Here is a 24,763-nt window from a genome sequence, read left to right on the forward strand (position 1 = left end):
TCTCACAGACATCTGAAATATGATTAAGAGGGGCCAATAAGATACTGCTTTTTTTAAAAAGGGGTTTTGTGTGGATTTCTTAAAGCTTATAATATGCGTTTTTTTTGGTGTAAAATCTTAATTATAGCCACTTTATGGACATTTTAATCAAAGCTGGTCTACTGGCCTGTTAATGCAATTGCTGATAAAAGCACTAATAGTTTTACTTTTACTATGTACTGGACCCGCTACTAGGCTGCTTTTGCTAAATCTGCTACAGCTTTACTACTAATACAATTAGACTGCTACAGCTCATATAATAACTCCACTGTCACTACTGTCACTGCTACTACTACTAGTGCCACTACTATTAGCAGTAGTGTCACAAAACAGCTAGTCCTGTGCTATAATGTGTTTCCGCTGATTCATTAAGCCAATTCAGATCTGATTCTAAGTCTTACAACAGTGAATTGCGAAAGATGCCACGACAACAGATCAACAGATGGAACTGGTATCAAATACAGCAGGCATGAAATATTTTCCATCTCCGTATGTTTTTTCCATTATCATCAGTAGGTTTATTCAAGCCATTAAGTACATTTCAACGCACTGTAAAAAATATTAATATTTTAATAAACACACAAAATATAAAGAAAATACAGTGTAAAACCTATAAGATATATAAAATTAAAAAACATTTTTAAAGGTACAGAGCAATCAATAATTTTTCTTGTTTGTAAGTGTCCATTCAAGAATTGTAAACATCAATGAAAAAGGCAGATACAATAATTTTTTAAATTAAACTACTGAGGGATGGTGACGGGCCACGCTGTCACAGTGTTGGGTAGACCGCAAAGCTGGCGATGCCGCAGAGATTATTCTTGTTCCTCGCAAGTCGAATGAAGCCTCTCTCACCCCACGCAGTTCCCCAACTGCAACCACAAATCCAGTCAGATTTAATATCTAATATTGGTCACACGGGTTAAGTCCAATATTTCTTTTCACACATGGGGTTAAGTGGGCAGCAGACACGTTTACCTGTTTTTCACCAGCCAGTAGTCTTGTCCTCTGTCTGTGCCGTAGCCCACAACCAGGACGGCGTGATTTGTTAACCTTGGGTTGCAGTCGGGGACGTTGTATAAACCTAAAAGATCCATAAGTTTAGTAACGTATTGCAGTGGCTGAGAAAATTAAATATGAAGTGATAAAACATCACAAGCCCTCTCTTTCCCTGACTTTGGCATTACTCTTATCTGCTGATGTCTGACACTTGTGTGAGAGATTGTCATTTTCTCGTGTGGTTCTTGATGAGTGAACGGGGCTTCCGTAGCTTCAGGGGATACAGAGTTTCTGTCTACTAAAAGTAATGTAACAGTTCAGTTCATGCTGTAAAGTCACTTCACAGTAGTTAATCCTTAAACTCGTTTTGATTTGAGACACTTTCAGTCATTATTTTGGAGAGTTGTGGGAGTAAAATTCAGTCAAAAGTCGATTTTGGGAACAGTATAAATGCAAGTTCTGAGGAAAAGATCACCTTGTAGATGTTGTATAAAAGAGAAATGTTGAAGCAAAAGGAAGTCATACTATGTTAAGCATGGCGTTTCCCAAATTAGCCGATGTATTTCTTACAAATCTGGATTTTTAAAAAAGTCACCATAGGATAAATGAAATATAAAATGTCTGCAAAATGTTTAAAAATGAAATATCACAAACTGTTCATGTTATTTTATCCGCTACATTTACACAGAAACTTCATGTACAGTTACTCACTACAAATAAAGCTCTTTAGTTTTCCTCAGGTGCTACTCAGGTCAAAGCTCAGAGCCGCTAAACCAGTTTCCACGCACACCCTCCCCAGGCTCAGGAGCCTTCAGCCTCACCTCCTCTGTAGAGGTGGAAAGATGGCAGCATGGCGTTGATGGCCACAGCAACAGGTCCTACTGATGCCACCACAGCCTGCAGAGCCCTCTCGTCTCCCCGTGGAAGGAATTGAAATTGAGAGCAGTAGCCAGCCTTTCCTTTGACAGAGTAGCGACATTTCCCGTTCTGCAAACAGAAATGAGATTTATAAAACACATTGTTTATCATTATTTCATTAAGCAAGTAAATATTATGCATATTTTATACATTTTTGACTGAATTCACAGTTTATGAATAAAATGTATCTTTATTTGTTATAAAGTGGAAGTATATATCAAATCCCAATAGTATACAGTAAATTATATACATTATCAACGAATCACACGGCGTAGGTCAGGTTAAATATTAATATGCAAAATCGAAAGTCTCCTATCATGTCAGCTCAAAACAGAGCTGTTTTACTCTGTGTTTAACCTATTTGTCAAAACAGGTTTCCAGCTCTGCAATATAATGGTCGTATTGTACAGGTTATTCCCATTCCCGTATATTGATGAATGAAACATTGCATTATTCTGTCTGAAAAAATTTTTTTATCAAAAAGAGAGAAAGGAATCAACAAACATCAAACAAACGAGAGCGAAACTAAAAAGAAAGATTCAAAAAAGAAACAAAAGAGAAAGAAAGAGAGAAACAAACAAAAGAGAAAGAAAATGCTGCCCTCATGCTTTCTGAGGACAACCTTGTGTTCGTAGGGGTAAAATCTCTCTGAGTCGACGCCTCCGTTGCGGATGACGTAGCTGTAGGCTTTAGAGATGTATCCTCCTCTGCAGCCGTGGTTTCCATCGCTGGAGCTGCAGTCCACCAGGTTCTGTGGACTCAGGGGAACAAGGACACCTGTTCGCTTCTTCATCTGCCCCTCAAGAGCTCCCAAAGAGCTGAAGGCCCAGCAGGACCCACATAACCCCTTTAAAATCAAAAGGAAAACATTACTATTTTTATTGTGGCTGGTTTATCATTAGATCGTGCTCATTTCCCGCCTTTATATAGCTGACCTTACTTGGTTTTGGACAGGACTGACCAGGCCGCTCTTCCTCCAGTCCACACTCTGAGGTATGGATAAGCCACTCGCTTCCTTGACAGTGCCATTTCTGAAATGAACAGGCTCCTCCAGCTTCAAGCCGTTCAGCTTCTCATTGATCTCCTCAGCTGTCTTAATAGAAAAGAGGGCCGGTTAATATATAAAATGCATATGAAAGAATCATCAGAATGTCCACTATTATTGATGGCCTCCTCACAGCAGCACTCTTCTTAAGTTTGGACCCATTTCCCATTGAAATATTGCACCTTTACAGTTGTGAAATACATTGCAGCATTTCAGTCTGCTGAAAGTCCATCTTGACTTTTACAGCCTCCTCTAATGCTCTCATGGATTATTTGTACTGAAACAGCCCTATTCAGCATCATAAATGAGGTGTGGATGATTTACGATGCTGGGTCCTCCACCCTCCCAGTCCCCCACCAGGATGGGGCTCGATGTAGAAATAGTTGTAGCGTGCAAGAGTTTTTATTTTGCACATGCTTTCCCTTAACATCCTTAACACCAACAAGCAATGATAAAATTAACCAGAGCTTCCTCTGATTCTTTTAAACACTGCAACTTCTGCCTTCAGGAGAAAGAGTATAAAATAGACTACAAATCCAACATCCGCTTTATTTTATTCATCATGATGCCACACAAGGTCCCGCACCTCAATTCTTTGCCTTTTCACCTTCGCTGTACGATCCTGCTGTAACCAGCTGTTGTCAGATGTGACGCTCAGCCTCGTTTTATTGATCTAACACCTCTATACAACTTTTTTTTTTAAAAGTACATTTCAGCTGTCCTCCAGTTTATCTGCACTGTCCTTTGGGATCTCTGATCGGAGGCCAAAGGCTCGAGTGTGTCCCAAACATTGCTGCCAGTTTCCTGCGGAGAGTTAACACGTCACAGGCTCCGCTCCTCAGGCCTCCTGCCGTCTTCAGGTTCAAAATACAAACCCTCCTCTTTCCAGTAGCTTCCAGTGCAGCTTTTTCAAGCAATACTCTGACAAATCCTTTACAAAACAACCATTTAACATTTTTCGTAGTGTATTTTTATATACAATGTATAATTATTATAATTTTTGCAGACATATATTGGCAGGTATTAAAGTTCAGAATATATTGTTTTTATATTAATCGCTTAACTGTGTTCCCCACTTTGAAATCAATATTTTTTAAATGCTAGAACTGAAATGGCCACGCCAGAACAACAAAAGTATGGTAGAATAGTAATAATATGGAACAAAATGTAATTCCACTGTAATTATAAATATTTTTATAACAGTTTTTTATATGTATATACAAATTTATGTAACTTTGTTTCCCAGATGTACTGTAGGTCATATAACTGATCCTGATTGGCCCGGCCTAAACTAGATTACATTAAACCAGATTGTACAAAGGCAGATTAGAGCTGCTTTACAGTTTCGGGTTTAGAATAAACCTACAGGGTGCAGGTTTAAATGCGGATTAACAGTGTTGGTAAATCGACCACCTTGTACCAGCAAAGGTCAGTAAGTGTGAACGCACTTCAGGTGTGAGTGCACTTCAGGTCCACCAGAGGTCCCTCAGATCCATTTCTGTCCTAAGCAAACTCCACTCTGGTACTGTAATTTTTGCCGCATGACTTCTGTTTGGCAGCAAATTCCTTTATCTTTAATATTTTCAATAATGGGTTAGTAGGATTCTGCAGTTATACCACAAATGGCTCTTTTGCTGTCAGCATAAGGCTGCTTTAGTGAGTTAGGACTCATGGGGTGTATACAATATGATATCTTAATTCAGCAGCCAGCCAGCAAACTCTGATTATATTGTGCAAGCAGTAGATCAAACTTACCAAAATGACCTTTTTCCTTCCATTAGCAGAAGATTCATAAAGCAAAAAGAAAAAACAGTTGTCTGCATTGTTGCGTAGCAGTGAGAGAAAAAAAAAAGTTCCCGTCCGTTAGATTTAAGTAACTGCTCTGTGCAGGGAGTTCCAACTTGTAGCTCAAAAAGCAACAAAATGCTGAAGTTACAAATAAGAGGTTGTGTGATGTTTTCTACTAAGAGACGTAAAAAATTCATTATTGGTGATAGCAGAGGTGGCTCCCTGTAGTGATCTGTCTTTGAGGTCAATTTTTCTAAGTTTATCACTGGATCTCGGCATTTTACACCCACAGTTAAGCCAGAGTCTAAGAAATGTTCAAGTGCTCTACTTGTCATTCAAAACGTGCTTGATTATTATAAATCATCTGTAACATAACAGGTGTAGATATGCATTTGAATAAACCTTCTATGTATTTTGGGTCATTACTACATCAATTTATGTGAGTCCAGAAGACACTAAGCAAATTATTCTGCATATCTAAACTTACATTAATGTTTTGAGAAGATGCAGTTCTGTTTTGTCCCTGTGCACTAAAGATATTAAAATGTTACCGATGAATCATCCAGATTAAGATGTAAAATGTGTCTGTCTGTCATAATCCAAAACTCAAAAGTTTGGAGGGCCCATTTTCTCAGCAACAGAAACTAACAAGCACGAGCCGTTGTGTCGGAGCAGATTCCTACCATGTCAGCCAGGTGGTTCAGTCCGAGAGTGAAGTTGTGTTTTCCTGCTAAGGCCTCCTGGTTGTGTCTCAGCACCGTGTACACGTTCTTCTGCCAAACGGCTCTCCTGAAGATGATCTCTGTCTGAAGCAAAAACACTGGCTCTGTGATCTGTCCACCATTGTGAGCGAATGCGCGTGCGTGTGACAACAGAGAGAGAAAGGTTTTCCGAGTCCTACCTGATTATCGTAAACCTTGCCATGCTTAGTTTTCCACTCTTCCCACATCTGATTTAAAGCAGATGAGGAGTGGCCGAGGACCAGAGAGGCCGAAAGCAACACCACACACAAAATGTGCATCCTGCAAAGGAAAAAAAATAAAATAGTCACTTTATGTGAGCAGATATGACCCCATATCATTCTAACCAGCGCTAGTCGACTGACAGGAAAATCACTGTCAATGACTGATTAATTGTCTTTTTCCAGCAAAAATGGCAAACATTCTCCTGTTACAGCTTTTTCATTGTGAGGATTTGCTGTTTCCCACTGTCTTTGTGTGACAGTAAACTCAGTATCTTTGGGGTTTAGCCTGCTGGTTGGAGAAAACAAGCAATCTGAAGACGTAACTTCGGGTTCTGCTGGGAACTTGCCATGTGCATTTAAAAAAAAAAAAAATTTCATTACAAGAGCGAGGACCTAGCCAGGATTTTAGAAAAATGTCATGATTTGGACCAGACATCTCGACTTTTGGTATTTTTCTATCTATTATTCAGCTAACAGTTCTGTTATTTTTTCTGTGACCTTTATTTTCCAGCACGACAGTAAAAAGAAATCTTGTTTTTTAAGCCTGATTGGTTTATTATCCAGACTTTGAAATAAGGAATGCATTTTTGTTGGCCTCAAAGTAGTCGAATTTAAATATATTGGTCTAAGATAAAACACCTGAGTCAGGAAATATCCAGTAGTGCTATGGGCCTGCACAAAATTAAGCCATTAATCAAGAAAATACGTTGAAGCCTAGATTTAGCAAAAGAAACAAACATGGTGGTGAACCAAACTTATCACAATCCTCACTAACCAAGGAGAGGATTTTTAAAGCTCTGTTGAAATACTGAACACAATAAACAGATTCATAATACAGTACATGTAGAATTGTAAACTTCCCCAGGTTGTTAGGGCCAGTCCCTGTATCAACAGCTGAATTCACTTCTTTCTGCTTTGGAAAATATTCACATATACACATAAACCTTGATTAAAGACAGTACTATTTATGTTCAGCTAAACAAGTCTAAACCACAACAAAGCGCACTGCATCCAACAATCAAAAATAATCATAGGTGTCAGCGCATAACAAAATGGAGCAAGTCGGAGCCTGTAAAACTTTGATGACAAAGTTAAATGCGAATCAGAAATGTACTTCTAGTTCACATTGTAGACCTTTCAAATTTTCTTCACCTCAAAAAAAGGAGAAGTTCAAACCTGTTTTACTGTCATCTCTGAATCACTTCTTTCTCTGCAAATCAGTTTTCTACACTTTTATTCATCCACATATCGTGTGGTTGTAAACTTTGACAAGCATTTGACCTCGACACAGAAAATCGGCTAAACAATCTAAATTCATTAACAACAAATAAGACCTTTACCTCGTAGCAGAATAATCAGCAGGGTTATTTTGTCCCAGGAAGAAAGTGCACCCCTTTTTAACGAACCAGAGAACCTTCACACTTAAAAGAGGAAGTGTAGTTTCTGTTTTTTTGCCGCATCTGCTCTCTGTCACGTCACGTGGATCTAATTTACAGCACACCCAGCTGCAGTGGCCCAAAATACCCTTCCAGTATGAGAGGTGGAGCAGACAAAAGTTACATGATCGGAATATGTGTAATTGAAACTGCCCCAGCAGGACAATACAAGGACAATACATTGTTTACTGATAAATTGTAGAATTTTAAATAGTTTAAATTATCTATCAACATTTTGTAATTCACTGTTAACCATTTTAGCGACATACTGAGTTGTGTTTGACATGGAGGTTAAACTGAAAAGATAACTCCCGGGCTAAGCTGGTTATTTGGTAAAAAAAGGAAACCACCATCCAAATTTACTGCTTTTCTGTCAGTGACAGATGTAATTTGGGAGGAGAGCAGCAGTTAGTTTGAACCCTCTGAGGGAAAAGAAACTTCACACCGTTAAGGCTCTTTACATTCAGACATACTGGATTTGTAAATGGGGGCTAAAATTGTTACCATCCTGTTAACCATGTTGCTTGTTTGTGCTGGGTGGTAAGTTCGGTGTGGAGGGTAAAAGCTTTTGTTTTTTCTAGACTAACATGTGTTGCCATATCGTGTGAATTCTCGCCCAAAGTTTCCTGTTTTTGTGAGAGGCCGTGGTGTAACATTTTCAGCATATGAAATGATTTCTCCCTCAGTTTATTTCTTTAGAGTGGTCCTCCTCCGAGTGCCTCATACATACAACTGTTTCTATGTGTGCATAGGTTCAAAAACACAACAACAAGAAGAGGAAATGCAAAATGCATTTTATCAGTATCAAAAAATGGTCTTGTTTATTTAACGCATCTCTGAGCTGATAAAAAGCCTGGAAACAGGGGAAAGACTATTGGACTAATTCCTGGCCTGGAGCAGTGTTTTGCTGTCACTGCGAGGTTGCCAGGCAACATAACCCCCCCATATGACATCAATGTGGGAAAACGAGATATGATGATATGATTCTATATCAATTTGTGAGCTTTAGAGGTGCTGGTACGCTAATTTCGTTACCTTTGGACAGAGCCAGGATGGCTGTTTCCCCCTGGTTCCAGTCTTTATGCCAAGCTAAGCTAACCAGCTGTTGGCTGTCGCTTCATTAATACCACAAAGATATTAAATTGGTATTGATGTTCTCATCCAACTCTTGGCAAGAAAACCAAATAAATAGTATGATACATTTTTAAAAAATATTCCCTCATTTCCAGTCGTCTCTCTACTTTACTCTATCTAATAAAGGCAGGGGGAAAAAAAGTCCAAAAAAATACTAAAAAAGTGGGAACTACCCAGAAACATCACCGCAGTCATCACTACAGGGAACAGCAAAGACGAAACAATACGTTAATAAAATGACAGGAGGATGTTATGCAATATGGACATTTGATTTGGCCGAGGCTGTAATTGGCGTTGATCTCTGAATTTTCCTCTTCCTGAATCCAGGGTTGGACAGAGATTCGCTGACGAGCGCAGGTTTCCTAAGGGACCAGATGGTATGTTCCTGACTCAGCACCGGCTCTTCTTCTGTGGTGATCACGCGTCTTTTGTGTCAACACACCACATAATTCTTGCAGCTATGTAGAGAGGCAGGCAATTCTACTTAAACACCTGATTGTTTTTCTTCTGAAAAATAGAATTAACAAGGGGAACAGTGTGAGTGTAGTGAGCAGCTAAAACACAAAAAGAGTACAAATTCGCAAATGAATTTACACCTGTTATATTCATGAGGCCCACAGCCAATTATTAAAGTCTTTGACTTGGGATGATGTTCAATCACAGAGGGGAAAAGAAAGACATTTTTCTTGTCAAAGAGTCAGCGGGAGATGTTACCCTCCACATCCTCTTATTGAAACTTGACATGGATTTACTGCAATGCTATTTTTGGATGGACTCAGGGCAAATGGGGCCACTGAAAAGCAAACTAAGGATTCATATATTTACATGAACTTTAGTCTGTTCCTTCATTGATACCATTATAATGGTAAATATTAGGAAACATCCTGACTGTTGAACCTTGCTAGGGAGATCAGTTGTTGTGAAATCTATGAAATCCCACCCTGACCTTGAAAATGACCTTGTTACTTTATGAGTAACCAGCATGTCTAAAGACTTCCGTTGACCCAAATCATTTATTATGTGGAATTAAGCTGTACAATTCAAATACACGTGGGACTATTTGTTTTATATATTAGACTGCACTGTGATTGATTAAACATTTATCTTATTTTTAGCCTCAATTTTACTTTTTAAATCCAATTTACATGTCCTTTTATATTGCCTTGTGTTTCTTTTAGGTATTGAATTAACAAAATGACACGTTAGGACTTAGTAATGCACTGAAAGGCCAGTTGTGATGGAGTTTTTGCGGCATGATATTCATACTAATAATCCAGTTTGAGCAATACATCTTACAGGTTTAATCTGGCAGTTGTTTTTTTAACTACAGGCCAGGAATTTACAAACAAAAAAGTAGATCATAATCAGGTCGGACCAGACAGAATGATAAAAAGATATTTCTTTATTTCTAAGTGTCAGCGTTTAAAATCATTCCCATCTGGTGTTGCTCTCAAATCTCTGCATTTGGCCGACCTGTGCCTGCCTCCTGTCATCCAGTGCAGCGTGCTGGATGAAGTCCAGGAGTTAGTGCATATAATCCCCCAGCATGCACCGAGCGCTCGCCGCGTCCAGAGCCAGGTTGCTGTTGCCATGAGGACAGCGAAGCGAGAGTGGAACTGAGCTGCAGGGACACGGTTCCACTGGAGTTGAAAAATTCAGAATGGGAGGATGAAGCTGTCTTGTTATCATACGTCTGTCTGTTTCTCTCACATCGCAGGTTTCATTTGGATGTATTTTTGAGCAACAGAAGGTTCAGACCAAAAGATGCACTCTGCTCTTTAAATTCTCTTTGCTTGTGTCAACAATTTATCCAGAGACAATTTTAGTATAAAAAGGCACACTTCCAAATGTACTCTTGTTTCTTTTTTTACTACAAAATTTGGAAAATGGAGCCATCACAATGACAAGCCCTCCAGACTGAAGAGACGGTGAGTTACAACACTTGATTTTCCCTTTTCCTTACAAATGACTGTAATTCTACGCTTTTACATTGCCACCCTTTGCATTTGAGCTATTGAAGCTGTCAGGCCACCGTAAATGACTGCAACTTCACCTTTGTACACTATTTTCACTCTCCAGCATGCGCGCTTCCCAGAGGAGTTCAGGAGGAGTCAGCCTCCACCATTCACTGCTGTCAGACTATACTTCCCAGGTCCGTGCAAATATGTGTGTCGAAAAAAAAAAAAGAAAAAAAAGATCTTAGACACAGTGAGAGGTCATTTCCCCCTGCTTCAGTCTGGTTTGTTTGTTTGCTAAAACGTTGAATATTAGACCAAGTTTCCTAGGCTACTGCAAGTTTCAAATTTAGATGATTTAGGTGGAAAATCATTTGCAGGTTGCATACAATAAATATACCTTTTTAGCTTTAGTATGAGTAATGGCATGAGTAATATGATATTTTACATTGACAACCACAGCTTTCTGCAGAAAATTTCACAAATGTATTCTGCTGTTGTCTTTCTCTCTCCATCCCTGTTCACACATGCTCTATTGTGCTGCATCCTTCAGCATGTGAGGAGAGCTGCCAAAACTGAGGATTAGATATATATAACATAACACCAATAGAAGGTGTTTGATGACCTGATCCCTTAGTCATTTTTTACAGAATTACAGTTTGTTTGCTGCCTCTGATTCTTGTTTCCATATAAGAAAAAAAAAAGATGTCTGTTAACAAGTTCACATGATCTGATCACACATGAATGAGTCATAGGCCACTGTGTGGTTACAGACAGCAACGTGACACTAACATCTTTACAGTTACAGTCAATCATCATGCAGTTTTAGAAAACGCCTGCACATGGAAAGCATCACCACCTTGCTTCAAACTAATGCACAAATGTATTTCTGCTTTTGCCACTCCCTAGTGGTGGGTTTAGCAACTGTTCAAATAAAATGAGATGAGCTGATGACAGATCAAATGTCAGTAGTAGTGGTCCCCTCCACAGTCTTCACATTAAGCCTACAAACTTTACTCTTTTAAATATTGCTGCTATTATTATTGCTACAGTCCTTAACGTTGACAATGTGATGATTATTTTAGTATTTTATTCATTCCAGTTCTTCTGGATCAGAGCATCAACAACGTACCTGAAATACAAAATTTTAAGTTTTAAAAGGAAGTACAAAGCTTTGTATTTTACATGGTGCATCCTACAAGAAATAATGCAAAACGCAACAAAAAAGCAGTATGATCTCTGTCTGATGGAGTCTGAACACTTTATGAAGCCATCATCTCACAAAAAAAATCCTATAAAGTTGAGGTCTGTTGTCCCAAAGTAAATCCACATTAGCTCTGAGTAATATTTAGCCTTAAAGGTCAACAGATGTCCTACATTTTTGCACATCAGTATCCATCATTATTATTTTACACACCCTGAAAGATGCAGAGCACACTCCAAAATGCCAAGGAAAGTCTTTTAAATCAGCCTGCAATCTGCTTTCACAGCAATCACGGCGTCCAACTAAACAAAATATAAAAATATTGAATGTAACAAATGCTAAGCAATATGTGTTCCTTTGACATTGTTATTTGCCAAAAGACAGATGATGTTTACGATAATTGTGGACCTCCAGATAATTGAGCGTTTAAGTCCATGTGGTGCAGGTGTACACTTTCCTCCTCTTACTGCTTTCAAACTGCATAAATGAAACAAAAACTAAGATATTTGAAAACCGGTTCTTGTTTTTTGTATTGTATTAACAATACAATGGTAGAGCTGTCAAGTTGAAATAAAACTATCCATGGGACTGTGGCCTCTTGGATGACTGGTGAAACAGCTCGAATCTACAACAACAGTCTAATGCATGGTCTGGCGTCAAATGGAAACTGCACCACCTGGTTGACTGAAATGAATCCATACAGAAAGTTGCATGATCTACAAAGTTGTAGAGAAGGACATGGCTGAACTCCAATTTCTGCTGGTCTTATAGAGGTCAGAGATTTAGTTAATAGTGGTTTAAAAGTGCCATTTGGAGGTTTATAGTGCTTAAATCAGGGCCAGCCTACTTCACTCATACGAACTGGCGCTACACAGTCTCACAAGCCAGTTACGAAATCAGAATAATCACTTAAGTTGTTGTAGCTTGTTTAAACGGCTAGGAAATGTGCTTTCTGAAGCTCAACTTCCAACCTTCTGCCTGCAAGTGGTTGGTATGTTGAAGTTCATTCTTGACTTTTGTATATGTAACAAAATAATCTCAGCTCAAAGGCCCACTTATTAGTTTTGTCGAGCTTTAAGCTGCATCTTGTGGTCAGTGAATGGAGGTGGCTCATGTAACAATAGTTTGGCTCCCAAGCAAGCAAGAACACTATAATAGAATTTAGAAAATGCTTTACATAAAGAAGAAAAGGCAAAAGAGGGACAGCAAAGACAATATATAAAAATAAACGGAATTAATTGTAGCTACAATCCATAAAATAGAAGGTATAAAATCTAGCGAGAGCCAGAAAGACCCATGAGTTTTTAGTTGTTTTTTAAAGATGTACACTGATTTGGCTTATCTGAGACTTTGCGGAGGGCTGTTCCAGGATGGATGAAACTGTTGCCTCTGTAGTTTATCATCTTGGATTATTTCAGTTCTGTAAAGAACATAAGTACAAACTGAAATCACTGACATTCATAGTCTGACAAAGATGAGCATCAGCATCCGCATCTGCTAACGTCTGACAACTTCCTTTGCTTTCTGTCTCATGTTTTCTTCAGTACATGTAAGTCGATGAGGACTGGACCCTCCATCGGCGGCTGTCTGGTTATGAAAAGCTGCTTCCTGTTAGCCAAGAGGTAAGAAGAAAAAATCTTTAAAAAGGTAAAACAATTATTTTCAGTTTAAAAGTACAGATAAATGCAATAGACCACCTCTCAGTATTGTCAGCCTTGTTGTATTTGTGTTTTGCAGAAAGTTATGTTTCTCCCATTTTTCCTTGTTATGTGACGTCAGTAAATATCATCACTCTCTCACTCTTTTCACAGCAGCCTTTCTCTCTCACACACATGCAGGCAGGCCACCAGATGTTTGACGGGATTGCCGTCCACCAACGGCTGTGCTTGGGAGCCCTCTACTTGTTGGCGGCAGGGGTGGCGCTAACATCTGAAACACGCTGGCCGTGTCCACAGCCCTGCCGCTGTAACACCGAGCTGCTGGAGGTGAATTGCTCTCATGGCCAGCTCAGCACAGTGCCCAACGATCTCGCAAAGGAGGCTAAATTACTGAACGTAACTCACAACATCATAAAAACTCTGGTGCATCAGCAGTTCCAGACTTTAACGCAACTTTTAGAGATGGATTTAAGTGACAACCTTCTGGCAGTAGTTGAAGTGGGAACTTTCCTCGGCTTGCAAAGCCTACTAACACTGCGTCTTGCCCGCAATCAGCTGAAGATTATTCCTGTAGGAGCATTTGCTGGTTTGCCAAACCTGCAGTTACTAGACATAAGCAGCAACGAGATCCTTCTCTTCCTAGATTTTACTTTCCGCGACTTGGCAGCCCTGCAGTGTATTAAAGCCGCAGATAATGACTTAGTTTTCATCTCTCATCAAGCTTTCACTGGACTAACCAGTCTACAAGAGCTGCACCTTGATGGTGGCAACCTCACTGCTGTGCCGACAGAGGCGCTCTCACAGCTTAGTGTGCTGAGAAGCCTTCATTTTCACCAACTGGGCCTCACCGCACTGCCAAACTATTCTTTCCGTCATCTAGTGCACCTCAAGGAACTTGTCATTTCTCATTGTCCCTGGCTGGAGACGCTGTCAGGAAACAGCCTCTTCGGCCTAAATCTTACATCCTTCACCATTAGACACTGCAACCTTAGTGCTGTCCCCTACATTCCTTTGCATCATCTTGTATATCTTGTATACCTTGACCTTTCCTTTAATCCTATCACTTATATTCACGGGAACCTGCTTGGAGACTTGCTCCGGCTACAAGAGCTCCATTTGGTTGGGGGATCATTGCTACGCATTGGAATTGGAGCATTCAGGGGTTTAACACATTTCAAATTGCTGAATGTATCTAGAAACCTTCTCACCACACTCGAGGCAGGTGCTTTTCAATCAGTGGACACCCTAAAAACTCTGGGACTTAATAACAACCCACTGGCATGCGACTGCCGTTTGCTGTGGGTGGTGCGAAGACGCCTGTACCTGGACTTTGGTGGACATTCCCCGACTTGTGCTACCTCAGTCCAGCTGCAGGGCTGGAATTTTCTTGACCTTTCTGAAGTTGAGCAACCAGGCCTGCTCACCTGTCGGCAGCCTCGAATTATTAACCGCAAACCTCAAGAAGTGAAAGTAGATCAGGGACACACAGTGGTGTTTTATTGCATTTCAGACGGTGACCCTCTTCCATTTGTAAACTGGCTAGACCCACAGCTAAGACCTTTATCACCTATTGGTAGAATACGGGCTCTCTCTAATGGCTCATTAGAGGTTCGCTATGCTCAGCCTCAAGACAGTGGTACTTATCTCTGTGTGGCATCTAATGCGGCAGGAAATGACAGCCTGCCTGTCAGCCTTCATGTTCGAGCTTTTCCATCATCTTCTAAAAACCCTTTTCATCTTAAAGGTTGGTTTGCCTTTCCCTCTGCCTCTCCAGGTGTGAATGGAAACCAGAAGCTCCCATTTGATGTCAAGACGTTAGTGATGGCAGCAACAATTGGGTTTCTTTCATTTTTCGGCTCTGTGAGCGTATGTTTCATTTTCATATTCTTCTGGAGTAAGAGCAAGGGGCAAATAAAGCACACAGCCACAATCGCATACGTGCCACGAAGTGCCATGTCGAGTAGCAACAGAGGAACAGGCAACTATATGGAGACAAGCAGGTTCACCATGAAACTAATATGAGTCAGTAAGTAAAACATCTATTTTTCAATTAAAAAACCTGGTGTAACTTGATATACGACAAGTTTGTCAGCTGTAAAATATTAAAGTACCAGGCATTAAAACACCAATTTCTAGACAGAATTGAAAAAAAGAATCACCATAAGAATTGAATTTTAGTAGCATGTTAACTTGCATGCAGCAGAGGCTGACAATAAATACATTCATATAAATGTGAGCATTTTAGTTAACATCTATGCTGCAAAGTGAAAAAGACACACATACACTAAAAACTGTGCGGCTTTCAGTTCTTCTGGGCATTAAGAAATGTGTTAATTTGTTTGTTTTAGTTGAGATGAAATAGTAGACTTATTTATTGAAGTAATTACTGGAACTACTATGGTAGCCATGAGATAATTAGAATATAATAACAGGAATGTTAACCTTATGTTAAGGTTATTATACACAACACCTGCATCTATATAGCACATCATTTCTATTCTACTTAATTAGATTTTTATTTTTTGTTAGTATTCTGACATTGTCACATTTACCACTGTACTCATTCTTTAATGGACGTGTGTAATGTATGTTTGTTTTTGTTTTTTTTTCTATCCCAATAAATCACTTTGTATGTTTTCTTTCAAAAAGCGGCATAAAATAAAATGGATGTGCTTTCTAAAATTTCGTTTTGTTGATTTTGGTGTCCTTATTCAGTGGTTCTCAGTCCAAAAATTTCCCAAAAAACATAGGATGCAGTAAGCATTGGTTCTGCTTTCTGAATGTTTTCACTTTACAGATTGTTACGGTAATTTTTCACATGACCCTAGAAAGTCACATAACACTGATATTACATACTATAGCAGCCAATGAAGAACAGCAAGGGTAAACAAACAGCTTTAGTTTGAATCTCATCCATATGTGGGCTACCATCTATCTTTGTGGACAAATTTGAATCACAGTTACAGTGGGATCTGCTGTAACTGTGATATGATACCTCCATCAGTGAGTGGAGCTTTTTGCTGTGACCCCAAACAGTAAGTGATTCAATTTTGTGGTTAGTGCCGTATAAGCAGGTTAAATAAATTATATAGCCACCACAAAGGGAAAGCACAGGCTTATCACACTGAGCACAGAAAGAACTTGTATCTTTGTAACGTTCATGTTCGTTGAAATAAGACGATGAAAAAAATTTGTAACGTTCATCAAAACTGCCACAAGGAGGTTCAGCCAAGTCATGTTGTTGCCATGGCGATACATTAGCTCTCTGAGTGGTAGGCACCAACTCAACTGGTTTCCACGACAACAGCATCAAGCTTTGTTTGTGAATCCAAACGATTCAGACTTTAAGATGTTAGTGTGAATAAAATATATTAAGCTGTATTTAGTTAAATAGCATGAAAAATTGTGCACGGACTGTATCCTTTATCAAGTCAAATAGTACAAACACTAAGTTAAGAGCAATTTTACTTTGAACATGTTTTTTTTTTAGCACGGAAGTACAACCAACTGCCCCGGATGTGTTGGTTAGCTACACGAAGGCAGCGGCTAGTAACGGGTAGCGTTAGCTTTGTACTTGCCTGATATTACTACGAACATTTTGAGCATATTAGTGTGAATTTAAACCGTATTCACAACTTTAATGAAATATGGGTATGACAATATAATTAATTAAGCCCAGCGAGTGACGACGAGGTAAAAGAAGTCCCGTAGTCTATAACGGTTAGCACAACACTAGCTATCAGCTAGATACCCAAACATAAATTAGCCTTGTTTAGAAATTAATAGCCATGAGTCTGGCAGTCGGCCGGGAACCCCGAAAGACTGCGGGAAACCGCATGTCCAGATTACTGGATGCTGAAGAAGAGGACGAGTTCTACAAGACCACTTATGGAGGCTTCAACGATGTGAGTGATAAAACTGATGGACACAGAGTGAACTAATAAGGTAGCATTAGCTTCCAGCTAGCTTGAGTTAGTTGGATTTCCAGGCTTTTCATAATAGCCACAAAGAGGCACGTTAAATTGAATCATATGAAGCGGCAGCTGACTACAATTGAATCCCTAATTTTTATTGTTTATTGTTATCTTTTTATTAATCATTCATAAAACTGACAGACCTAGCGTGTTCATTAACATCACAAGTTATGAGAGGGATATTTGATGCCTGTCCCTAGTCTGTCAAGGAGCCAATACAGCTCAAATTATTTTCATTTGACGAACTGGAGAAGAACCCAGTAGCAGAATGACGGAAGTATTATCGAAGATGGAAGGAAATTATTTTCTTCCCGGTAGACTAATCGATTATTAACAGTCACAATAACACATAATAAACCGGCCTTGCAGGTCAATACTGTATTTTTAATGCATAAGAAGTAAGAGCCTTTAACCTTATTTTAAAACAAGTTAAGCAATTAATTTGTTTTGAGAGTGAGAGGTACAAGGATGTGTTTTTAATATTTACCCTAAGCATTATTAACATTCATCGGGTGGACAGAATATTAGAAGCATCTCTCAGTATGACACATTACAGTCTCCAGTAGTTGAATCAACACCTTTCTGAAGCAGTTCCAACAACATCTTCATGAAGGAAGGATTTATTTATTGGACTGCATTAGTTTTAGCTATATGTACCTAATAAACTGGCAACTGAGAGTACTTTCATGCACTTCTTAAAGTCTTTGCAGTGCTTAAAGATATTTCATTTTGACTGTGTTCATGCCATAATCTATGCAGCTAATGCCACAGCTAACATTTAAGTGCCAGAGGATAATTTTTAATGCAGGGTTTTCAAAAAGTGCCTCTCAAACTGCAGGACTCTGAGAGAGGGACAAATGCCCATTAGCCCAGTTTCTCAGGTCTATGAGTAGGGCTTGTCAAGTCCGTTTGCCGTGAAAGTGAGAAGAAAAAAATACATAAAAGTTCAAAAATCCAATAGACATTAACAAAACCCCCAATATAGAAAGACAAAATAATGTAGAACCCACAAAAGAATGGGTCTACAAAATATGCCTTTACTTAAGGCCTACTGCCGCTCTGCTCATCAAAACCACTTTACCAATGTGATTCATCTGAAAAGGTGAACAAAACTCCAAAATATTCTGGTTCAGCCCCTGTTTACAACTAATGGATCTGTGAAGGCTGGATGAGAGTGCCAGTCTTTCTTGCATCAGACCCAAAAAGAGAGAGAGGCTGTAGTATGAAGGCTCCAAGCTATATTGTGTGTCCGAACATTACACTATTATTTGATATTGTAGCAACTTAAATTCAGGCTTACGCTGTAAGATGTTGATTTGCTTCCTCATTATACAGTCAAGCTAATTTTCTTCAAACAGCTGCTGGGTCAAGGTTCAACTTGTGTAGGGGGATTTGGCAGCGTATGCTCTGGCAGTTCTGACGTTAGTCTCAGCTGAGGGTGACAGGAGTAGCTAGATAAAGAAATCACAAACAAATCCTGAGATGCCTCAGTAATATCTTCTGGCGCTTTTATAAGACAGTGTGACCATGCCTTTTCAGATACTAAAATTTAAATGCTAGTCTGACTAATAATGTCAGTCAAGTGTTTTTAAATTATGACCAGTTTTTCAGTTTGTCACTGCAGTTTGTTTGTTTGCATATGCTGTCAGGATTTTAACCTTGCAGGTTTTCTCTTATCTATGCACTTAGAACTTATGAACAGATTATTTTTCTTCTTTAGAGCTCTGTTAGTTGTCTCATGCTGATCTGAAAACTCATATCAAAATGCCAGGAGGCTTGTTTAGCTGAAAACAAATACTGCTAATTGTCATTCTGCAGTAGTAGTATTAGTAGCTTAAAAGGATCCAGTTTTGTGTATGTGAAATTGATGTTGTTGTACCTTAAGGGTTGGTATTAGTTTGTCTACACCGTTAAATACACTACAGGAGCCTAATAGCTACATCACCTTGAGATTTGCTTGGTGTCAACACAAACACATACAGAGAGCTGCTTTTCTGTATTTGTTTGTGTTGTAGGTCTTAGAGTGAGTGAGCAAGCGAGCGAGTGAGTGAGTGTAGAATTAAAACTAGACCTTCTTGTTGTATGGGGAAATTCTCCCACGCTAAATCTCCTAGTGTAACAGTACCTTGCTCAGCGTACATGCACATTATAGAACTTAACTTAGCTACACTACACTAGCCTGATTGACTTCACGTAACTGTGTCAGAAAGTCTGAATACCACATATAGAAAACCTCATAAGAAATTTGGTTTACCAAACTGACTCTAGGGTGTATTCTGAAGGTTTTTTTATTAACAGGTAACCTCTTTTAATGATGATATTTCATAAATTGTAGGATAAATTAGTTTGCCTTATTGTTTCCTTTCAGGAATCAGGAGATGATGAGTATCATGGAGAACATTCAGACACAGAGGATGAGGTGGACAGCGACTTTGACATCGATGAGGGAGACGAGCCAGACAGCGACCAGGAGGAGGATGCGCCTCGGCGGAAAAGTCGAGTTGTCACTAAAGCTTATAAGGTAGCGACAGTCATTTCAAGAGTTTCAGACTCTGAATCAAGTCTTTACATTAATAAGTGAATTTAATTACCTTCACTAGTCTATAGTCATTCCCGGGAGACCTTATTGATGACAATGAAGCAATAAATGGCACATTCTTGTGACTTGGGACTATTTTTTTTTTTTTGTTCATAACATGAACATGGAAACTGTTTGTTTTTCCTCTAAAATGAAATTTTCTAGCATTTAGCTGCTAGTAAATACAACTGCACACTTGAACCTATTAAAGCTGCTTTTTACTGTAATGCAACCAATGGCAACCAGTGGTACTAGAGGAGGTGCAGCTCCACTGGAGCCATTGGTTGCCAAATGCCATTCTTTAAACAGTAGCCAAGGGAACAGAAAGATAATTGATTTAGCTTTGCCACCACATTTCGGAATTATATCGCATTGTGGCATTTCTAACTTGATGATTTGAAAGTTTGGACTTATTTTGCTGATTTGTTATACTGTGCATGTATCAGATAGATGGCTTTTGTCTTTGTTCAATCCAAGGAACCAATAAAGGTGGCAAAACCCAAACCCAAAAGACCCTCTGAGGAACAGAAGAAGACTGAGAAAACTAAAGTGGAGCTCAAAAGGAGGATTCCACAAGAATTCCAAGATTTTAGCGAGAGTAAGATTGCCACTAACCTCCCACAAAAACCGCCCCATAAATAATATAAAAATACTTCACCTAAATTGTTCTAACACATAAATATTACGTCATAAGTACATGATTACATAACAACGGCATGTCCATGGAGGGTGAGGTTTTGAATATGTTAATAGTTTTTGAACACAATTCTTCATTTTTGTTTGGGTTATTTGAACTGTATGCCTTAATGATTCTTTAGCTCGGAAGTCTGTACGACAGTCCACCAGCGAACATACTCGAAAGACCAATCTGCGCTTGCAAGAGCGTCAGGATGCTCCTCGGAGAAGGAGAGGTGCTCATCGTGACCGGCCTCTTACCCAGGAAGAACTGCTGGCTGAGGCCAAGATAACAGCTGAGATCAACATTCGATCACTAGGTAAGAACATGTTGGTCAATTACTTAAAAGCGAAGAGATTGTTGATACCAAAGTTTTCTGTGTCTTTAGTAGAATGTTTTGTCAGGTACTTATGCTTAAGCTTCAGCATATAGGATGTTACAGTAATGACTAATGTGATCATATGTCTGTCTTCCATTAGTGCCATTTTTTTTCTCATCTAAAACGTGGAATAAAACCAATATACCATTTCATTTTTAATAAAATTTTTAATAAAATTTTTTTTTTTAATAAAAATAATTGTAAAAGTCAAAAAATTATCACTGTGCTGACAGAAATTAAATGACAATAGAACTGGTAAGTTTGCTGTATACCAAATTTATAAGTCAAAGGTTCCTTAAAATTCTACTAAGTTGAGCAGTATTTCCTCATTAACAGACATTAGGATTGATGTTATTGCTGTGTTTAGTCCATAATCTCTCTAAGAATTGTGGAAGTTTCAGCCCATCAAAGGGCATCGTGACTGTATGAGACACAAATGGTGACTTTGTTGATGGTTGCAGTATAGATAGGAATTTAGTTGAGTTTGAATTTGTGTTGGAACAGTTGTCACCAGCTTTATTCAGAATATTTATGAATCCATGTAGCCCGCCTGTTTGGCAAGGAGATACATAGTCATCGTAAATATTGTATAATGATTCATTTTACTAATGATAGTTGTTCAAAGTTAGTAATGAATATGAATTCACAAATATATTGTCTCAAGTTTTCTCTAGTTGTCTCACTTATTGACAGTAAATGTGAAATATGGCCTTTTTCATTTTACCTTCTGTGTGTAGAGAACTATGAACGTCTGGAGGCAGACAAGAAGAAACAAGTCCACAAGAAGCGTCGTTTTGAGGGCCCAACCATCCGTTACCATTCAGTCCTGATGCCCCTTGTCTCTCACTCAGTCCTAAAAGAAGAAAATGTAGATGTTGAAGGGTATGTATGTCTTCATGCTTTGTTGACTTGACAAATAAATTGGCAGATAGGTTACAAACTTCTCTGAACCAGTATATACTGTACATATTTTGTGTGTGTTTCAAGTAATCTAGTCAGGTGGAAAATAATACTTTGATTTAATGCACCACCCTGAGGTATTTAATCCTTCTCAGAGTCGTGTTCTCCTGCTGTTGTATCTGTAGTTCTTCACTTTACTTTTAACCATTGCATAAAACATGCAGTAATTTCACCAAAACAAGATTTAAGATGAGAAAAAAAATTAGATATTTGCCAATAAACTGGAAATCATCATATAGACTAGTATCATATACTGTAATGTGTATATGCAAAAATGTAATATTTGTCATTTTACAACTTTTCAAAGGTTGGATCAGGACGTTCCTCAGACTGCACTGCAAAATCCTACCACACCATCCCAGCAGCCTGCTGGAGGCTTGTGCTCCCGTACCTACATAACATTCAGTGACGACGAGGCTTTCGAGGCGGCGTTTCCGCACAGCGCACAGTCAAATCCTCAGCTTCCTGTCCAGGAGGTTTGTCCTGTCACCCACAAGGCTGCACTGTACCGAGACCCAGTCACTGATATACCTTACGCTAACACGCGAGCCTTCCGCATCATTCGGGAAGCGTACCGTAAATACGTGGCTGCTCATGGATTTCCAAACACTTCGGGAGGGGTGACGGGACTTGACTCCTCGGCAACTAAGGGTGCTCGCCAGAAAATGGTTGTCAAGCAGAGTTTAGTTGCAACATAGGTTAGGAAATAGGTTTATGTGTCTTTTTTTAATTTCTCAGTTCAGGTACAGTGACTTGATTGTGTGATATGAGGAAAAACCATAACCAGTCGCTCCAGTTTCTTCAAACAGCTTTCTAAATGAACTCTTCTCTCCATCTTAAGTGTCCCTGAATTTAAAGAAAGTTGCAGACATTTACAGATTGAGCAATCACTGTGATAAATACTTACAATAATAAACAGCAATAAAAGTTAGTATTTTGCAAATATCATCAGTGATACTGTTGCCTGGACAAAACAAAATTACAAAAAGTACAACACCAGAGTGAAAAACAAACACTGACAAACCAAATTGGTCGGTGCATTCCCTTAAACTGCAAAAAGAAGTCTTACTTCTTTTGTTATTGTGTAAGGGATTTTGTTATTGTACATTAATACCCAGAAAAATCCAGGTTGAGTGGATGAAAAACTACAACTTTGCTTTGGAATTAAAAATAGGTTTGCATCTGTACATTGGCAGCTTTTTGATTTGCCTTTTTTATTGTTAAGATTTTTTGCTCCTACAAATGTACATATTACAAAAAAATAAATATTTGAAACTTTGAATAATTCATATTTCCTATTTCCATGAACTCTGGTGACCAAATGAAATGAGATATTGAATAATTCCAGTCACATTGCAGTATCTAAATAAGCCAGACAGACGAATGACAAGTGTTTGAACACTGAGCTGGTTGTGAAGCTCTAATAAAAGGTGTTTTCTTTTTTTTTTTTTTCTGTTCATGGTTATTCGGAGAAAATTGTTTGGACTCCAGCCTCTGTTGTGTTGATCCCTCTAGGACCGTAAATCTGGTTTTCTATATTTATTCTCTCAGGATACAATCACAGAACAACAGAGTGACCCTGAACCACTGAATACTTGTCTAGCGTGTGGCACCTTTGAACCCTCTTACAGTGAACAAGAATCGCTCCCCTTCACAGCATCCTGTAGCTTTTGACCAACTCAGACAGTCTCTGTTACATAAAAGCCTGCTGGGCAGCAAAGTAATGTTAAGGTTTACTGAAACAGCTTTAAAATAAGCTAAAATAATCAAGGGTAAAAAACACACTTCTGAACACTCCTTTCACACTTCTCCTTTCACAGTACAGTATGTCTGAGAGAAAAACTTGAGGGTTTGGTTAAAGCTGATGCTCATACTTCAGCTGGGCAAGTGATTGACGAGAATGACGGCATCATGGCTGACTGGTGAAGAATACCTTGAATTCCTCTTGGAGTTTTAGGTACAAATCCTGCTGTGCCAAGCCTTCATGTCAGTTAAGCCCCCAGCAGATGGTTTGAGTAGAAATTTTTACCTTTGTAGGAAGGCTCCCCAAAATTATGATTTTGACATTTCTGCCAAAGGATTGTGTTGCACTCAAGCAGATTTTCTCTGGCTGTTTCTGTAATGTCCAGATGATGTTCAATTTAGCATTTTGCTAAGCAGTTAACTACGTCTTTATTGTGTTATAAGTGACCTGGCTTTTGATGCCTGAACTTCGTTAGCACTTTTTGTCTGCTGGTCAGGAGAAAATGCATTTTGCATGAGCTCATATAGAACCCACATCCCTGATCTCTAGGCGACTACTGTGCTAACTACTGTACATGCTCCATATGTTATGTAAACCCAGTCTGTTCTGTTTATCGATGGATAAAACTAATAGAAACTGGCAAGGTCTCTATTGATAACTTAAAGTAGAACCCCAGCTGCCAAGATGAATGTCTTTGACATTAGCCATGTCCTAAATCCAACCACGTTTGGAGTATGAAGTGTGTTCAAAATGAAAAAGTGACAAACCATACTCAAATTACTTAAATGTAATGCTCAAAAGAATCAGGAGAAGCTGCTGATGGCTGGAAAATTTTAAACCAATAGAAGATGTTGTTAAAATAAGTCCAGGAACACCTCAGATGAGATAAAGGTTCATTTCCAGAATAAACAGACAATGTTTTAAATTTTGCTTAAAAAAAAACTACTTAAATATTTGATTATCAAAATAGTTGTTGATTAATTTTCAGTTAATCAATTATTTCATTAATCGACTAGCTCTAAAAATAACAAAGCTTTGTAACATATTTTGTCTGTTCCTTTAAGTTTGACAACATTATTTACATAACATTTAATTCTAAAGTCACAGTAGGTAGACAGTGAACTTTATTAAGAAACTGACCTACCAAAAGGAATAAATGAATAATCCAATAGGTACATGTAATTTACATAAACATGAATACTGATTAAAAGTTACCATTTATACCAAAACGGTGCATTAAAAATGAGGACTGGGGTTGGGTCAAAAATCCCATAACAAAGGCTGGCTCAGTTGATGTCAAGGCTGAAAATCA

The 24,763-nt window shown here is 38.7% G+C and overlaps 3 protein-coding genes across 7 annotated transcripts; 2 read left to right on the plus strand and 1 right to left on the minus strand.

The window, feature by feature from the left end:
* Positions 1-559: 559 nt before the first annotated feature.
* On the minus strand, positions 560-7,206 carry ctss1 (cathepsin S, ortholog 1). Of its 2 annotated transcripts, none has more exons than XM_040121436.1 (8): positions 6,930-7,087; positions 5,691-5,811; positions 5,473-5,595; positions 2,897-3,049; positions 2,579-2,803; positions 1,860-2,025; positions 1,018-1,123; positions 560-911 (listed from the first exon to the last, which is right to left on the minus strand). In XM_040121436.1, exons 2-8 carry the CDS (start codon positions 5,808-5,810, stop codon positions 812-814), a joined length of 993 nt encoding a protein of 330 aa, XP_039977370.1. In that variant the 5' UTR covers position 5,811; positions 6,930-7,087; the 3' UTR covers positions 560-811. The 2 variants fall into 2 exon arrangements, with proteins under 2 accessions (XP_039977370.1, XP_039977369.1); XM_040121435.1 differs by lacking the exon at positions 6,930-7,087 and adding an exon at positions 7,094-7,206 and having other exon boundaries at positions 563-911.
* A 2,704-nt stretch (positions 7,207-9,910) lies between these two features.
* Positions 9,911-15,743, plus strand: LOC120786523 (leucine-rich repeat and immunoglobulin-like domain-containing nogo receptor-interacting protein 1). 4 transcript variants are annotated; one of them, XM_040121986.1, is made up of 4 exons: positions 9,911-10,251; positions 10,403-10,475; positions 13,027-13,104; positions 13,294-15,743. In XM_040121986.1, exon 4 carries the CDS (start codon positions 13,315-13,317, stop codon positions 15,160-15,162), a length of 1,848 nt encoding a protein of 615 aa, XP_039977920.1. In that variant the 5' UTR covers positions 9,911-10,251; positions 10,403-10,475; positions 13,027-13,104; positions 13,294-13,314; the 3' UTR covers positions 15,163-15,743. The 4 variants fall into 4 exon arrangements, with proteins under 4 accessions (XP_039977920.1, XP_039977923.1, XP_039977924.1 ...); XM_040121989.1 differs by having other exon boundaries at positions 13,321-15,743; XM_040121990.1 differs by having other exon boundaries at positions 13,325-15,743.
* Positions 15,744-16,642: 899 nt separating this feature from the next.
* Positions 16,643-22,989, plus strand: vps72a (vacuolar protein sorting 72 homolog a). The gene is made up of 6 exons (XM_040120963.1): positions 16,643-17,045; positions 19,483-19,635; positions 20,170-20,290; positions 20,511-20,687; positions 21,485-21,629; positions 22,015-22,989. The coding sequence occupies exons 1-6, from the start codon at positions 16,929-16,931 to the stop codon at positions 22,403-22,405; spliced, it is 1,104 nt and encodes a 367-aa protein (XP_039976897.1). The 5' UTR covers positions 16,643-16,928; the 3' UTR covers positions 22,406-22,989.
* Positions 22,990-24,763: the final 1,774 nt, after the last annotated feature.

The sequence above is a fragment of the Xiphias gladius genome, chromosome 24 (genome assembly GCF_016859285.1).
Source record: "Xiphias gladius isolate SHS-SW01 ecotype Sanya breed wild chromosome 24, ASM1685928v1, whole genome shotgun sequence".
NCBI classification, from domain to species: Eukaryota; Metazoa; Chordata; class Actinopteri; order Istiophoriformes; family Xiphiidae; genus Xiphias; species Xiphias gladius.

Coding starts and splice junctions, on each gene's coding strand:
- vps72a (XM_040120963.1), top strand. CDS start 16,929: ATGAGTCTGGCAGTCGGCCGGGAACCCCGAAAGACTGCGGGAAACCGC. Junction 20,688..21,484: donor GATCAACATTCGATCACTAG/GTAAGAACATGT, acceptor TTCTGTGTGTAG/AGAACTATGAACGTCTGGAG. Junction 21,630..22,014: donor GAAAATGTAGATGTTGAAGG/GTATGTATGTCT, acceptor AACTTTTCAAAG/GTTGGATCAGGACGTTCCTC.
- ctss1 (XM_040121436.1), bottom strand. CDS start 5,810: ATGCACATTTTGTGTGTGGTGTTGCTTTCGGCCTCTCTGGTCCTCGGC. Junction 2,804..2,896: donor TCAGTCCTGTCCAAAACCAA/GTAAGGTCAGCT, acceptor TTGATTTTAAAG/GGGTTATGTGGGTCCTGCTG. Junction 2,026..2,578: donor TTTACCCCTACGAACACAAG/GTTGTCCTCAGA, acceptor TTCTGTTTGCAG/AACGGGAAATGTCGCTACTC.
- LOC120786523 (XM_040121986.1), top strand. CDS start 13,315: ATGCAGGCAGGCCACCAGATGTTTGACGGGATTGCCGTCCACCAACGG.